At 49.1% G+C, this 17,060-nt stretch overlaps 1 protein-coding gene across 1 annotated transcript in view; it reads right to left on the bottom strand.

Moving 5' to 3' along the window:
* Window positions 1-13,977: 13,977 nt before the first annotated feature.
* AKR1B1 (aldo-keto reductase family 1 member B) overlaps window positions 13,978-17,060 on the bottom strand; it is a 73,657-nt gene continuing 70,574 nt past the window's right edge. Inside the window, exon 10 of the mRNA XM_082256648.1 lies at window positions 13,978-14,132. Within this exon, the coding sequence (XP_082112774.1) occupies window positions 14,090-14,132 (43 nt within the window). The 3' untranslated portion in view covers window positions 13,978-14,089. The remainder of the gene's footprint in view (window positions 14,133-17,060) is intronic.

The raw sequence follows: 17,060 nt of genomic DNA, 5'->3' as shown, positions 1-17,060 counted from the left end.
CGCATGGTATTTGCGCAGTGGTTTTTCAAGCGCAATTTATTTATTTTAAATACACTTTATTTTAATGCAAAAAAGCACAATACATAACCCAATTTTTTGTAAAATATAAAAGATGTTACGCCGAGTAAATAGTTACCAAACATGTCACGCATTAACCACTTTAGCCCCAGAAGGTTTTGCCTCCTTAATGACAGGCCATTTATTGCAATATGGCACTGCATTAATTTACCTAACAATTGCACGGTTGTGCGACGCTGTACCCAAATAAAATTGATTTTCTTTTTTCTCCACAAATAGAGCTTTCTTTTACTGGTATTTGATCACCTCTGCGGTTTTTATTTTTTGCGCTATAAACAAAAAGAGTGACCATTTAAAAAAAAAAAAAAAAAACCTTTATTTTTTACTTTCTGCTATACTACACGTCCAATAATTAAATGTGAAAAAAAAAATCAGATTTCCTAATCCATTTAGGCCAATATATATTCTGCTACATATTTTTGGTAAAAATCCCAAAAGGTGTATATTGATTGGTTTGCACAACAGTTATGGCATTTGTATTTTTTTTTTTACTAGTAATGGCAATCAGCTATTTTTAGCAGGGCTGTTGCATTGTGGTGGACAAATCAGACAGCTGACACTCTTTTGGGGACCAGTTGCAGTTACTGTACTAATTACACTGGCAGGGTAGGGGGTTAACATCAGGGGCGCTCAAAGGGTTAAATGTGTCCCTAGGGCGTGCTGGCTAACTGTGGGGGGGGGGGGTTGCTCTGACTGGGAGAAGACCGAGATCCATATTCCTGCTTGGCAGGAACACACTATCTTCTCCACTGTCAGAACTGCTATTTGCCTTGTTTACATAGGCAGACCACTGTTCTGCCTCTCTGGGGAATGAATGCCGGTGGCTGGCGGACATTGGGTCTGCCTGACCCACTGATTTGCTCTCCCTCTGTCCAATCGGCGCGCCCTTAGTGGCTATTGCACAAAAGGATGTACAGGACGTAATTTTGCGCATTAGAGCAGACCTGCCGCAGCAAATGTACATTAGGCAGTAACCAAGTGGTTAAAATTGCACATGCCCACACTACAGTGACAGGCAATGTAAATTTTACTATCCATAGGTAAATTATTTACAGGTTACCACTCTAAATTTATAGAGGAGGTCTGGTGCTGGAATTACTGCCCATGATTTGATGTTTGTGGTGATACCTCACTTGTGTGGGACAATCTCTGTCTGCGTGCGTTTGCCTTTGCGTGCAAGCATGGGGGCACTTTAAAAATGGTTACTTACTGTAAATTCTCCTTCTCTGATGTTCATTGACAGACACAGCTCCTGATCATTTTGACCATTGGGTTATACAGCCCCCTACAGGAGTAGGACACTAGACAGAAAAAGAGCTTGACTATGCCTTTGGGCAGTCCCAGAAGGTATACCCCCTCCCCCCCCCCCTCTATGCTATAGGTACTCAGTTTTGTTACAAGCAGTCTCAGAAGTAATCCAACTCCATATAGGGGTGGGTGCTATGTTCGTCAATGAACATCAGAGCAATGGATTTTACAGTAAGTCAAAAATCCCATTTTCGCTTTTGTTCATTGAGCTCCTGATCTTCATATCCATTAGGACGTCCCAATGCAGTGTCAAACATGAGTGGTGGGAACAGCAAGAAAAAATTCCCAAGGCTAAACTGTAGCCAACCAGCTAAATGGAGCTAAACAAAAATAACTGCAGCCCACCTGAAAAAAACACTACACCCCCTAAAGAGCAGCCTGCAAAACCTTCTGGCCAAAAGAGGCATCCGCAGATGTCAACACATCCACTTTATAAAATTTTGTGAAAGTGTGCACCGACAACCAAGTAACCACCTTGCACACCTGCGTCACTGACTCCTGATTACCGAAGGGGCCAAGAAGCACTAAGCGCCCGTGTAGAGTGCGCCTTCACAGGGAAAGGAGAAACCTGTCCCTTAAACGAATAGGCCTGAGTCACCATCTGTCTAATCAATCTAGAAATGGACGCAGATGAAGCAGATAGTCCGTTTCGAAAAAGGGGAGGGGAGGGGGGGGGGGTGGTGTCCATCTTTACCAGGTCTGCGTACCAAGACCGAAAAGGCCGGTCTGGGGCCACCAGAATCCCCGGCACCTGTTCTACCCCAGATGTCCCCCCCCCCCCCCCAGAATCGTGTGAGGATGCCCCTTCATGTAGAAAAGGATTTGTCTGCCGAACCGGACCGGCTAATCTTGGGTTTACCCGACCAAGCCTTCCTGTTTCCTCTTGAGGCTCTGACCGGTTTGCCGTTTGCAGCACAAAAAAAAACGCTTGTGAGCCGTGAAAGAGGGTCCCCTCTTACTGCGAGGTGCCTTGCCTTTGAGGATTGGGGTAGCAGAGAACTCTTGCCCCCATTAGGCCCTTGATTAACTCATCCAAGGAGTCCCCAAACAGGCGTTCACTCAAAAATCAGTGCTTCCACCTTAGCGCGTCCTGCACTGCAACCGAGGAGGACATATCCTCCTGACCATCTGACTGCGAGGACCTTTAAATCGCGATTGTGGTCCGCACTGATATACTGCGCTGTATAAAGGCTGTCAGGAGCAAAAGTGTGCCAGAGGAATACCCAAAGGAACAAAAGCTATTACTTTATCACCTCTGAGAAGTAGCAGCTCTGTAGTGTAATCTCCAGCATGAAAACGTCTGACAGGAAGTGACATATCACCACTAGAGGCCGTACACTGCCTGTTTAGCCTCAGGCTACAATAAAATGGTGCCAGTAGTAAGTATAGGAAGCTTAGGGAAAATGGCCGCTGCCCTTACACAGAGAGAGCCTATGCCCACACTTAAAATGGTCCTACTCCTTAACTAGGCAGCAAGACACTGATTTGAGAGCACAGTGTGTCTGGTGTTGTCGGGAGGGACAGCCCCTATAGGCGTGTCGAGTGAAAAGTTTTCACTGCCTAGTCTACTCCTGTAGCTGGCGTATAACCCAATAGTGAAGAAGCATTGAGAGCTGCGTCTGTCAAAGGACGATGGAGAAAACGGAATTTTTGTAAAATCTTACCTGTAAAATTCCTTTCTCTGAGTCCTCCGACAGTCGCCGCCCACTTCATATTCATCACCAATGGGGGTTATGTCCTTTATTCCGTAGGAGTAGCTAGGCAATAGAATATGTTAGTACAAAGACTTTTAACATATCCCACCCCCAGGGGGTGGTCCCCTCAGTACATAACCCTCCACTTCCTGTATCCAACTCAGTTTCAGTGGAATAGCAGTAGAGAGTACATCAAAACCCCAAAAGAGGGGCGGGGGCGGCGACTGTCGGAGGACTCAGAGAAAGGAATTTTACAGGTAAGATTTTACAAAAATTCCGTTTTCTCTTACGTCCTCCGACAGTCGCCGCCCACTTCATATTCATCACCAATGGGGATGTCCCAAAGCAGTGTAAACATGAGGGGTGGGAAGAACACAGCCGCGCCCAAGGCAATGCCGTCTCCCCATCAGAGAAAGGAACCTTACCAAAGGAAGGAAACCAGTTGGGCATAAGAACAAAACACTCGCTCAACAGGAGCAAGAAAACCCAGGGAAAAAACAAAAATCCCAAAAAGCCAAAGAACCTGTAACAAGGGCTCTAGGAAACTGCCGCACTAAGAACCTTGCGGCCAAAGGAAGCATCAGCCGATGCCTGAACATCTACTCTGTAGAATATTGTGAAAGTGTGTACGGTCGACCAAGTCGCCGCCTCACACACCTGGACCACAGAGGCCCCATGATGACAGGCCCAAGACGTACTCAGAGATCTGGTAGAGTGCGCCTTCACAGGTACAGGGGGAACTTTCCCCCTCAAAGCATAGGCCTGATCAATGGTCCGTCTGATCCATTTGGCGATTGTAGAAGCCGACGCCGCCATGCCCTTCCGAGGACCTCCCGGAAGGACAAACAAGGCATCCGACTTGCGAGAAGACTCAGTCGATGTGAAAGAGACTCTAATCGCCCGGACAACATCCAAGGAGTGAAGCAACACCTCCGTCGGATGCTTCGGCTTCGCGCAAAGCGAAGGTTTGACAATGTCCACATTGAGATGAAAGTCCGAAACCCTTTTTGGAAGAAAAGAAGGGTTAGGTCGCAAGACCACCTTGTCCAAATGCACAACCAGACACGGAGACTTGTAGGACAAGGCTGCCAGCCCCGACACTCGACGAGTCGAGGTGATAGCCACCAAAAAGGCGACCTTCTTGGATAACAAAGACAGCGAGATCTCCCTGAACCTTTCAAAAGGAGCACGCTGCAATACTGATAGAACTAGATTCAAGTCCCAAGGGGTAAGAGGGTCCCTCCTAGGAGGGATCAGATGACGTACCCCCCGCACAAAAGTGCTAACCAAAGAATCAGATGCCACAGGCCGTCGAAAAAGAACGGCCAAAGCAGACACCTGACCCTTGATCGTGGCCAGCGCCAGACGCTGGTCAACACCCGTCTGAAGGAAGGGCAACACCCTAGACACCGAATAAGTGTCAGGAGAGAAACCCCTGGATACGCACCAGGCAAAATACGCCTTCCAAGTACGGTAATAAACCTTCCCCGAGGAAGACTTCCTCGCATTTATTAAGGTGTGAATGAACTCAGGGGAAAGACCCCTGTTCTTCAGGACCTCGGTTTTAACAGCCAGGCCGTCAAGGCCAGCGACTGAAAAGCAGGATGGAAGATCGGTCCTAGCGACAGAAGATCTTCTCGAAGAGACAGACGCCACGGGGCGTCGATTGCCAGATTTACGAGGTCTGCGTCCCAGGACCGGCGAGGCCAGTCCGGTGCCACAAGAATCACCGTGGTCGGTTCCGCGAAGGAACCTGGACAGCAATTGAATCGGCGGGAACGCATACATCAGTTGGTACTGATGCCACGGGGCAACCAACGCGTCCGACGCGTCTGCCCGAGGATCGCACTCCTTGCCACGAACCGTGGTACTTTGTAGTTCAGACGAGACGCGAACAGGTCTACCTCCGGAAGACCCCACCTCGCGCACAACATCTGGAAGACAGCCGGGTGAAGGGACCATTCTCCCTGGTCCAGGGTTCGACGGCTCAGATAATCCGCCTGCCAAATTTTCACCCCCGGAATGTGACCTGCCGATATTGCCGGGACATGCGTCTCGGCCCAAGACAGAATCGCGGCCACTTCTCGAGCCGCCCGGGCACTCCTGGTGCCCCCTTGGTGATTGATGTAAGTCACCGCCGTGGCATTGTCCGTCTGCACCCGAACCGGGTAGCCGTGAAGATTGTCCGTCCAACGACGAAGACAGAGGAGTATCGCTCGCAGTTCCAGAACGTTGATCGGAAGGGAGGATTCCTCCGTCGACCAAACACCCTGGGTGGACAGAACGCCCAGAACACCACCCCAGCCTGACAGGCTGGCGTCCGTGGTGATCACCGTCCACGAAAGGGGACGAAAAGACTTGCCCCCCGATACTGAGGGGGATAGAAGCCACCACAGAAGATCCCTTCTGGTCTGAGAACTCAATGACATCTGGAGATCCAGAGACTGCGGACGCCCGTCCCACGTGGACAATATCTCCGCTTGGAGATCCCGCGTGTGAAACTGGGCGAAGGGAAATCGCCTCGAAAGCCGAGACCATCAATCCCAGACACCGCATGCACGTCCGAATGGACGAAGATGGAACGTCCCTGAGGGACCTGACTGCCTCCTGAAGAGCTGCGAGTTTTTCTTCCGGCAGGAAGACCTACGCCTGGACAGAGTCCAGAATCATACCCAGGTAAGAAATCCGAACCGATGGGCACAATGTCGACTTTGGAAAATTGATCGTCCAACCAAACTCCTGCAGAGTCTGCAACGTGACGGACAGATCCTTCACCAGACTCTGGCTGGTCGCAGACCGAACCAGAATATCGTCCAGATACCCCAGAACCGAAATGCCCTGGGCCCTCAACAAAGCCAGAACCGGTGCCAGCACTTTGGTGAACACCCTTGGAGCAGAGGCGAGACCAAAAGGCAACGCCACAAATCGGTAATGATCTTCCGCTATGGCGAATCGAAGGTACCTCTGGTGACCCTCGAAAATCGGGATGTGAAGATACGCATCTTGCAAGTCGATGGAAGCCATGAACTCCCCCGGAACCAGGGCAGCCACCACCGACCGCAGGGATTCCATGCGGAACTTGCGCACCCGCACAAGGCGGTTCAGCGCCTTCAAGTCCAGAATCGGACGCACCTTGCCCTCCTTCCTGGGCACGGTGAGCAGAGTGGAATAGAACCCCCGAAATCTGTCCCGATGAGACACCGGGACCACCACTCCCTGAGCCCTCAGGTCCTGCACTGCTAGATGCAGGTCCCGAAAACGCTCCGGGGATAACAGAAGACTTGAGGGAAAAAATCTGCTCTCCGGCCGAGAGAGAAACTCGATCTAGTGGCCAGATCGAACGATTTCCTGTGAAGTGGGTGAGGGCGCCCCTTCAGGCCGCACTGTTGTGGGCTGCAGAACCGGATTGGCTGGACTTTTGCTTACCTGCCCACGGCTTCTTGCGGGAGCCTTGACCCTTGGACGGCTTGTCCCAAAATGTGACCGAAAGGCACGAAAGGACCCCTGAGGGGGCCGAAAGAAATCATTCTGTTTTCCAGGAGCCGTCTTAGTCTAGTGGGATTGAGGTAAGAGCGTGCTCCTACCCCCCATGACCCCTTTAATTAGGGCATCCAGGGATTCGCCAAAAAGGCGAGAACCATCAAACGGCAGATTGGCCAAGGTCTTACGTGAAGATTGATCCACAGACCAACACTTCAACCAAACCAGGCGGCGAGATAACACCGCCACACTGTGTACACGTGCAGCCAACGGAACCATATCCAGGTCCGCATCACACAAATACATGACACCCTGGTGGATTTGATCCACCATATCCAAAGTCGCGTGGGGGGCAGAACCAGCCACCAGGACACGCCTAAGCACCTGCGTCCAGTTCACGACCGCCTGGGCCGCCATAAGTGAAGCAATAAAGCTTTCAACATAGAACCCATAATAGAATAGGTACGACGGGCAAAGGACTCCATCCTCTTGTCCGTGGCATCCCGGAACACCGGGGTGTCTGCAGCAGGAATCGCAGTGGACTTGTTCAAAACTGCTAACGCCTGGTCCACCGGAGGTGGGACACACCAACGCCCATCAGTAGCGGGCGTAAAAGGATAGCGCAGCTTAAACCTACGTGGTACAGCAAAAGGTTTGTATATTACGCCATCGTTCTTTCACAGCGCGCTGAAAATCATCAGTGCATGGAAACATCTGCGATGATATGCGCCTTTTCTGCGTCCCATAAGCCGCCAAGGCAGCAGGAGGACATGTTTCCTCCTCCAAACGCAGAGTTTGCTTGATAGAAGCAACCAATTCATCCATGAGCGCAAGCTCTTCAGACGAGCCAGGGGGAGAATTATCAACCCCCTCTACCTCAGCCTCCATTACTGACCCCATAAGGTCCCGGGAGGAACGAGACCCCGATAAGGAGATCTCTGCCCCAGCAGCCCCAGTACCATCACCCTCTTGAAACAGAGGAAATTGAAAACTCTGGGCCTTTTAGAGGATTGAGCACCTGAGTCGCAAGGCTAGCCACAATCGCAGCCAAATCCCCCCCCGGGGGGGGGGGGGGAAACCGCAGTCCCCTGGCTTCCCCCTAAATTGGCAGGAAACTAGTATTCCTGAAAATCCATGCCCTTGTAGCAGCAAAAATAAATGGGTGACCGCCCCTTTAAGAGAGCGCTGCGATCGTAGCCCACTCACACTAAGCATCCCACACAAGGGACCCCCACAGGGACAAGTATACCAAGGCAGGATACAGGGAATAAAAAGAAATGAACCTGGAGAGATCGGTGCTGCTGCTGCTGCCTGCGGTGCTCCTGAAGGAAAGGAAATGCTGGCATACAGGGCGCTCTATGAAAGCCTATGGAGGCTACAAGAAAATGGCCGCCATGCATGTAAAACATGCGGCCGGAGCGATCGCAGTCAAAATGGCGCCGTTTGGCGCCGAAACCGCCGCTCCCACACCCCATGAGGGAGAAGTAAAACACACCATCTGCCCAAAAAAGGAACATGGTAAACCGCCGCAGCGGCGCTGTAATGTGCCCCAAGCATGAGAAACTCAAGCCCCACAGCACACAGCCGTTCACACAAACAGAAAACTGACACAGAGTGCAGCCAGCCCCCCCTCCTGCAGCCCACAGCATGCAATGTGAGAGATAGGGAAAACGTAATAGTGTGAACACAGGGCAAGGTACACAGTCCCAGACTGACACCCCCCAGACAGACAGGTCCCCACATAAATGCACCTACCTCTCACATGGCGTGGGGGACCCGCACAGGCGAACAAACCGCTGCACATGAGGCAGGGAGAGTCGCATCCAGGACGCATCAGAAGGTGGGTTGAGAAACCGCACAGCGTCCAGTGAGGTAGCCACCTCACCTAGCATCCCTGCACGGGACAGGGATGGGTCGTTCAGATAACTCAGGAGCGATACCTGACTGAACGCTCGATGGCGGGCTGAGAAGCCACTGACCCACAGCCTGCTACCAGGGGGGTCAGCCCGAGACGCAGCCCGCATGATCCTCTTCATCAGAAGAACTAACGCTGGTAAAATAACAGCTAACAAGAAAGAGAGAAAAAACTCAAATAAAATCCAAAGAAAGGAAAGAGAGCTGAGACAAGGTGCCCCAGCACAGAAACTTCCAGCTACTCCTGACAGCTAGACAAATGAAACTGAGTTGGATACAGGAAGTGGAGGGTTATGTACTGAGGGGACCACCCCCTGGGGGTGGGATATGTTAAAAGTCTTTGTACTAACATATTCTATTGCCTAGCTACTCCTACGGAATAAAGGACATAACCCCCATTGGTGATGAATATGAAGTGGGCGGCGACTGTCGGAGGACGTAAGAGAAATCCCATTTTCTCTATTTGACGGACACAGTCTTCTTGTTCGCAATAGCAGTAGGGACGTCCCAAAGCAGTGCCATAAAACAGGGGTGGGAACGGCAGAAAAGAATTCCCCAAGGCTGAACCACAGCCAACATAGGACTCATCAGAACAACCAGATGAGACCCACATGAAAAAACATTAAACACCCTTAAGAGAGACTAAAAACACCCTTAAACGGCGGCCTTCAAAACTTTCCAAAGGAAGCATCTGCAGATGCCAGCACATCCACCTTATAAAACTTTGTGACAGTATGAACAGATGACCAGGTAGCCACCTTGCAAACCTGAACCACAGATGCCTGATGGCGAAAAGCCCAGGAAGCACTAAGTGCCCGAGTAGAGTGCGCCTTAACAGGGAAATGTGGAATCTGACCCTTAATTGAATAAGCCTGCACAACCATCTGTCTGATCCATCTGGAAATAGTCGCAGCAGACACAGATAGCACTTTCTTTGGTCTATCTGTGACTGAATCTGACTTTCGAAAAGACTCAGTAGTTGCCAAGTACACCCTGATTGCCCGAACCACATCCAAAGTATGCAATGCAAATTCTTTAGGATGTTTAGGCTTAGGACTGGAACTCCCATTCTGATTCCTATAGAGAGAACCACCGCAAAATGGGCGTGCCTGGTGTACCTAGATGGCCGCCGATCTCCTCAGCACATGAGGCTACTAGAAAATGACGGCCCTGCGCAGCCTGCAGAGCAGCCGGGGACCTCCCAGACTCCAAAACGGGATCAGTTGAAAGGTGGGTCCTGGAGGAACAGGCAGAGACCCCCCCCCCCCACGATTGTTCAACCGACGTCGCACCCCCCACATCCGGCCCGAAGTGTGGTCCCCCGGGAGTAGGCCCAATTGCCTCAGTGTGGGGAGAGGGGCAGGTAGAAGATGGGGTGCGTGACAGGACAGAGGGGAACCTGGGAATGTGAGGGTCTGACCTCCCCAGGGAGGGGCCCGCGTCCACCCCAAAATCCGCCAGGGGAAGAGGGGGGAACATCTACTCACCATACCGGAACAGGCGGGCGCCATCTCCTGACAGAACCCCTCTTGGGGTTGGGGGGCTGTCGGCCAAATAGGAACGCTGCGACTCGGGCCTAGACCTGGCCGTATGCGACTTGGCGAGACATTTAACTCGCAGGGCCAGTCCCCGTCCACTGGAACTATGTCGCGGCCGACCCAGTGCAGAGCTAAGGCCTGCGCGCGTGCACTGGTCAGCTGGGGTCCACACATCTAGCCCATCGCCCAGATCCGGCATAGTTGCTTGTAGATCTCGCAGGAAAAATATCCGGAGAAAAGGCTAACTAAAAAAAATTATCTAGAAAAAAACTTTGCCAGGACCAGAGATCCCAGCAAGGAACTAAGTTGTTACTCCTATCTAGGCAGATTAAAACCCCCTGGGACTGCCCATAGGCGTAGCCAGGACTTTTTTTTCTGCCTAGTGTCAATCCTGTAGGGGGCAGTAAAACCCTACTGATATGCATCAGAAACTGCGTCCATCAATGAACGATAGAGAAGCCTTTTCTTCTTTAAACATCCAATCTTGTTCTTCCCCAATTTTTTTTACCCTCCTTTCACCCGGCCACTGCATATAAACGGCCACATGTATGTTCCTGTACGTCCGAAGCCGTGCGACCCTGTGAAGGCTGTAATCACAGGACATAGCCAAGACTAGATCAGGATATGAGTGCTGTGATTGGTCCTCCTGATCACGTGATGGCTGTGTCCAATCGCAACCTTCACAATGTAAACAGAGACGCTTGTCTCTGTGACAGTTCTCCCCGCTGAGCTCAGTGCAGGGGGTGGAGTGGGGGACTCTGCAAGATCTGTGACAGTTCTGTGTCACAGGATAATTTTACACACAGAGCTGTCACAGATCCCCTACAAACAGTACACTAAGCACCACTGTCACCCCTGTTCACATAAAATATCTGTACCAGTGCACCAAACATCTACAATAGTGCACCATTGTGACATCAACATCTGTCAGTGGACGATCAACGTCTGTCAGTGTACCACCAATAAATAAATAAAACATTTAAAGCGCCCCCATGCTCGCATGTAAAGGCAAATGCACACGTTGGTCCCGTAGACATACGTAAACAGCAATAACACCACGCATGTGAGGTATCGCCGCGAACGTCAGAGAGCAATAATTCTAGCACCAGACCACCTGTGTAACTTTAAACTGGTAACCAATAAAGGCTTATAAAGCGTCGCCTATGGAGATTTTCAAATACCAAAGTGTGGCGTCATTTTACAAGTGTGCGTAATTTTTAAAGTGTGATATGTTTAGTATCTATTTACCCAGTGCAACGCCATATTTTACCGAAAATGTAGGTATTCTATTGTCTCTGTGTGCAATGAAACTTATTAAAATGTATTTATATATTAAAATAAATATCTTCACTTACATTTAAATAAGAGTAAAACAGCAAACAAACAATTGTGTCCCTATACATCACTTCCGGTTCCCAGGTGAGCGCCTTGTGTGTTACGTCACGAGTCACACCCCCTGATGAAGTCACGTGATTTGTGACGTAACACGTAGGGCGTTGACCTGGAAACCGGAAGTGACGTATCGGGACACGAACGGAGTGTCCCTTGGATCATTTGTTCGCTGTTTTACTCTTATTTGAATGTAAGTGAAGATATTTATATTAATAATAAAGTCTGGAATGTACTGCACCACAATGGTCCTTTCTTTTTACAATTCTGAGCCATAAGGACCACGTATCTATGGTATATTGAAAGTTGAATGGTTTCCTATTTTTATTAAATGTAGCACACACAGGAGAAGCCAGCCCACCTGCAATATCCATATTCTTTGTTAAGCATAGCTTGAAAGTATACACTGGAAGATTAGAAGCCAGCCTACTTACAATATCCATATGCTTTGCCAAATACAGCTGGAGGTGAGCAGTTAGTACACACTGAGGTGTTGTCACTGAAGAGCACCCTTGATCACTGAATTAAAGGTGGAGTATTTTAACACAACATTCAAGGGCTTCACTTTTTAAGGAAACATTGTGGAAAATTACCACTATAGTGTTTGGGCAATTAGCACTATTGTTTACACTGTATAGTTTCGAATAACCACAAAATGTATTTATTGTTGGGACACACAGCACCCATTTTTTTGCACTTTATTTGACATTTATTTACCCTGCTATTTGCACCAATTGTGAATTTTGCACTTTTTTCTTAACCGTCTAGTACCTATGCACTTTATTTCATTCCCTAATATTTTAAATTGATGGCACTTTTTTTTGGCACATATGCACTTTTGATAAGAGTGATATCTATATATTGTAGCACATATATTTTGGTTTTGAAATATTGAATTGGATTCATATGTTATTAATTTTGAAGAGTTTCAGTTCCATAGATTTTTATCTCTGTGCTTGTCTTTAACATTTTAAAGAGCTTGTTTACCTTTTAAACCCCAGGAGCGCATTACTAATTTACCCTTTTAATTCACTTTCTAGCAAAAATACAGATTTTTACTTGTAAACAAAAAGTGTCAGAAGAAGGCTTGGTCTTAAAGTGGATTATGGCTGAAGATGCTATTTGGATGTTGCGCTTATCTATATAGCCAGGCTGTGAAAAAGTCTCACGTGTGGTATCGCCATACTCGGGAGGAATAGCAGAATGTGTTTTGGGGTGTATTTGCAAGTATGGCAATGCCGTGTGTGAGAAAAAACTTGTTAATATTACATTTTTGTAAAAAATATTTCTTAATATTCCAAAAAATTGTGGGAAAAAAATTACAACTTCTTCAAAAAACTCGCCATGACTCTTCCTGGACTATCTACTTTCCAAAAAGGGGTAATTTGGGGGATTTGTACTGTCTTCACATGTTAGAGCCTCAATAAATGAGAATGGTCTTCAGTACATCAGGTGCGGTCAATTTTCAGGGATTGGTACCATAGCTTATAGACTCTAAGGCCCCTTTCACACAGGCGGATCTGAACGTTCCCCCAAGCATCCCTATGGGGCATCGGATGTCAGCGGAGACATGTCCGCTGACATCCAATCTGATCTGTCAAATCTGGACTGATGGAAACCCTATTTTCCATCCGTCCAGCGGATCGGATGAGAACGTACCAATGGTCCATTCCCATCCGATTTCCCCCATAGAGATGCATGGGGAACTGACAGCTGTGTCTCCGCACACAGCGCGGACACACAGCTGTCATCCTCCTGCTCAGCGGGGGATCGGCGGATCGATCCCCCGCTGAGAAAAACTGAGTCCGTCCAACGGACTCAGAAAGAGCCCTAACTTTCACCAAATAATATCACCTGATTTGGGTTATTTTTTACCAAAGAAATTCAGCAGTATAAATTTTGGACAAAATTTATGAAGAGGATTTACAATTTGCAAAATTGTATAACCAAAACAAAGAAAAATGCATTTTTTAAAAAAATTTCAGTCTTTTTTTATTTGTAGCGCAAAAAATAAAAACACCAGTGGTGAATAAATAACACCAAAGGAAAGCTCTATTTGTGTGAAAAAAATGATAAATGTAATTTTGGTATAGTGTTGCATGACCGCGTAATTGTAATTCAAGTTGGAAGAGTGATGAAAATTGGCCTGGGAAGGAAGAGGGTCAAAGTGCCCAGGATTGAGGTGGTTAAATAAGCCATCTGTTGCTCACAGAAGATGCTTCTTCCAGTTCAGTGTTGGCAATAGAAATCTAGATAAAACTGCCTGTTCTGCTCTGTACAAGAACATAAGAAGCTACAGACAGTCCAGTAAATGTGTTTTTTTTTTTTTTATTTAAAGAAAATGCAAAATGAAGCAATTTGAGAAGCCAAGTTTATTGTATCTATTTGGAAAAGCAAACCTAAATAACTGCTAAGTGTCACAGGAGTTGCTGGCAAGTGCTTTCCTTACAGGAGGAGTAAACTGGAGTTTGTTAAAGAAATGCTGTTAAGGCGGCCTGCCAACCTGCAATCATATATTCTTGAGTCAGGCACTTTTTTTTTTTTTGGAGAAATGAATCAGTCAGATGGTGCAGTCCCTTCCTTGGCTTCACTCCTTACTGCTGAACTATGCTTTCTACATAACAAAGACTAGACATCAACTAGAAAACGGAGGAACACAACCACGGATTTTACCAGAGACACATCCACTCAATACTCAGCAATGAAAGGGTAATCCTTATGTTTTCTGGCTCTGTAGGGCAAGAAAGAAGGCAAATGTATTTTAGGCAAGAAAGCAACAAATCTTTCAAAATGTATTCTAGGTCAGAGCACCGTGTAACATTAATGAAGGAATAAACCACTTTGTTAAGCTCCTGTTGCTAGGTAAAGAGTAAAAACTGAGTTAACGGAGTTTAAGAAAACCGAATATCAGGAAAAAACTGAATTTTTGTAAAATCTTACCTGTAAAATTCCTTTCTCTGAGTCCTCCGACAGTCGCCGCCTCTTCATATTCGTCACATATGGGGTATTAGACTTTGCTCCGAAGGAGTAGCTAGGCAACAGAATATGTTAACAATAAAGCTTTAACATATCCCACCCTCAAGGGGTGGTCCCCTCAGTCAATACCCTCCTACTTCCTGCAACCATATCTCAGTTTTAGTGGAATAGCAGTAGAGTACACAATCAAACCCCAAAAGAGGGGCGGGGGCGGCGACTGTCGGAGGACTCAGAGAAAGGAATTTTACAGGTAAGATTTTACAAAAATTCAGTTTTCTCTTACGTCCTCCGACAGTCGCCGCCTCTTCATATTCGTCACATATGGGGACGTCCCAAAGCAGTGCAAACATGAGGGGTGGGAAACGCATTCGCGCCGAAAGGCAACGCAGTCTCCGCATCAAAGAAGGAACCTTACCAAAGGAAGGAACCAGCTGGGCAACAGCAAAAAACAAGTGCTCAACAGGAGCAACAACCCAGGAAAAGACAAAAAACCAGGGGACACAAAACTTATCCCAACAGCCAGGAGTCCCCAACAAGGGACCCTAGGGAACAGCCGCACTAAGAACCTTGCGGCCAAAGGAAGCATCCGCCGATGCCTGAACATCTACTTTGTAGAATTTTGTGAAAGTGTGCACGGTCGACCAAGTCGCCGCCTTACACACCTGGGCTACAGAAGCCCCATGACGACAGGCCCAAGACGTACTCAGAGATCTAGTCGAGTGCGCCTTCACAGGCACAGGGGGAACCTTCCCCTGCAAGGCATAGGCCTGTTCAATGGTCTGCCTGATCCATTTGGCGATGGTAGAGGCCGAAGCCGCCATGCCCTTCCGAGGACCCTCTGGAAGAACAAACAAGGAGTCCGTCTTTCGAAAAGACTCAGTCGACTTAAGGTAAACCCTTATCGCCCGAACAACATCCAGAGAGTGCAATCTCACCTCCTTCGGATGTTTAGGCTTCGTGCACAACGAAGGCAAGACAATATCCTCATTAAGATGGAAGTCCGAAACTCGTTTCGGAAGAAAAGAAGGATTAGGTCGCAAGACCACCTTATCCAAATGAATAACCAGGTACGGAGACTTGCAGGACAAAGCCGCCAGCTCCGACACTCTGCGAGCCGAAGTGATCGCCACCAAAAAGGCGACCTTTTTGGACAACATAGACAACGAGATCTCCCTGATCTGTTCAAAAGGAGCACGTTGTAACACAGATAGAACGAGATTCAAGACCCAAGGGGGCAGAGGATCCCGCCTCGGGGGAACCAGATGCCGCACACCCTGAATAAAGGTGCCAACCAATGGGTTGGAAGCCACGGGACGTTGAAACAGAACGGCCAGAGCAGACACCTGACCCTTTATCGTAGCCAGCGCCAAACGCTGATCAACACCCGTTTGAAGGAAAGACAGCACACGGGACACCGAGTACGTGCGGGGTGAAAACCCCCTGGACTCACACCAGGCAAAATAGGCCTTCCAAGTACGGTAATAAACCTTCCCCGAGGAAGATTTCCTCGCATTGATTAAGGTATGGACGACCTCCGGAGAGAGACCCCTCTCCTTCAGGACCTCGGTCTCAACAGCCAGGCCGTCAAAGCCAGCGACTGTAAAGCAGGATGGTATATCGGTCCTTGAGACAGTAGATCGTCTCGAAGAGGCAGACGCCACGGGGCGTCGACCGCCAGATTCACGAGGTCTGCGTACCAGGACCGGCGAGGCCAGTCCGGTGCCACAAGAATCACCGTGCTGCGTTCCGAGTGTAACCTGCGAAGGAACCTGGACAGCAACTGAATCGGTGGAAACGCGTACATCAGCCTGTACTGATGCCACGGGGCCACTAACGCGTCCGACGCGTCTGCCCGAGGGTCGCGCGTCCTTGCCACGAACCTCTTCACCTTGTTGTTGAGGCGAGACGCGAACAGGTCCACATCTGGAAGACCCCACTTCGCGCACAACGTCTGGAAGACAGCCGGATGGAGAGACCATTCCCCCTGATCCAGGGTCTGGCGACTCAGATAGTCCGCCTGCCAGTTCTCCACTCCCGGAATGTGAACCGCCGTTATCGCAGGGACATGAGTCTCTGCCCAAGACAGAATGTCGGCCACTTCTCGAGCCGCTCGGGCACTCTTGGTGCCCCCTTGGTGGTTGATGTAGGCCACCGCCGTGGCATTGTCCGTCTGCACCCGAACCGGGCAACCCTGCAGCCGGTCCGTCCAGCGATGAAGACAGAGACTTATCGCACGCAATTCCAGAATGTTGATCGGAAGGGAAGACTCCCCCTCCGACCAAGTCCCCTGAGCGGACAGAACGCCCAGAACTCCACCCCAGCCCGACAGGCTGGCATCCGTGGTGATTACCGTCCACGAGATCGGACGAAACGACTTGCCCCCGGACACCAACGGGGACTGGAGCCACCACAGAAGGTTTTCCCTGGTGCGAAGACTCAACGAGATCTGAAGATCCAGAGATTGAGGTCGCCCGTCCCACCTGGACAGGATCTCCGCTTGGAGACCCCGCGTGTGAAACTGTGCGAAAGGAATCGCCTCGAAGGCCGAGACCATCAATCCCAGACATCTCATACACGTCCGCAGAGACGAGTTCGGAACGTCCCTGAGGGACCTGACTTCCTCCCGGAGAGTCCTGAGTTTGTCTTCCGGCAGGAAGACCTTCGCCTGCACCGAGTCCAGTAT

The sequence above is a fragment of the Pelophylax lessonae genome, assembly GCF_965119305.1.
Source record: "Pelophylax lessonae genome assembly, chromosome: 4".
Lineage (NCBI taxonomy): Eukaryota > Metazoa > Chordata > Amphibia > Anura > Ranidae > Pelophylax > Pelophylax lessonae.
The sequence above is the reverse complement of the archived record's forward strand: the minus strand, read 5'-3'. Positions and strand labels throughout refer to the sequence as shown.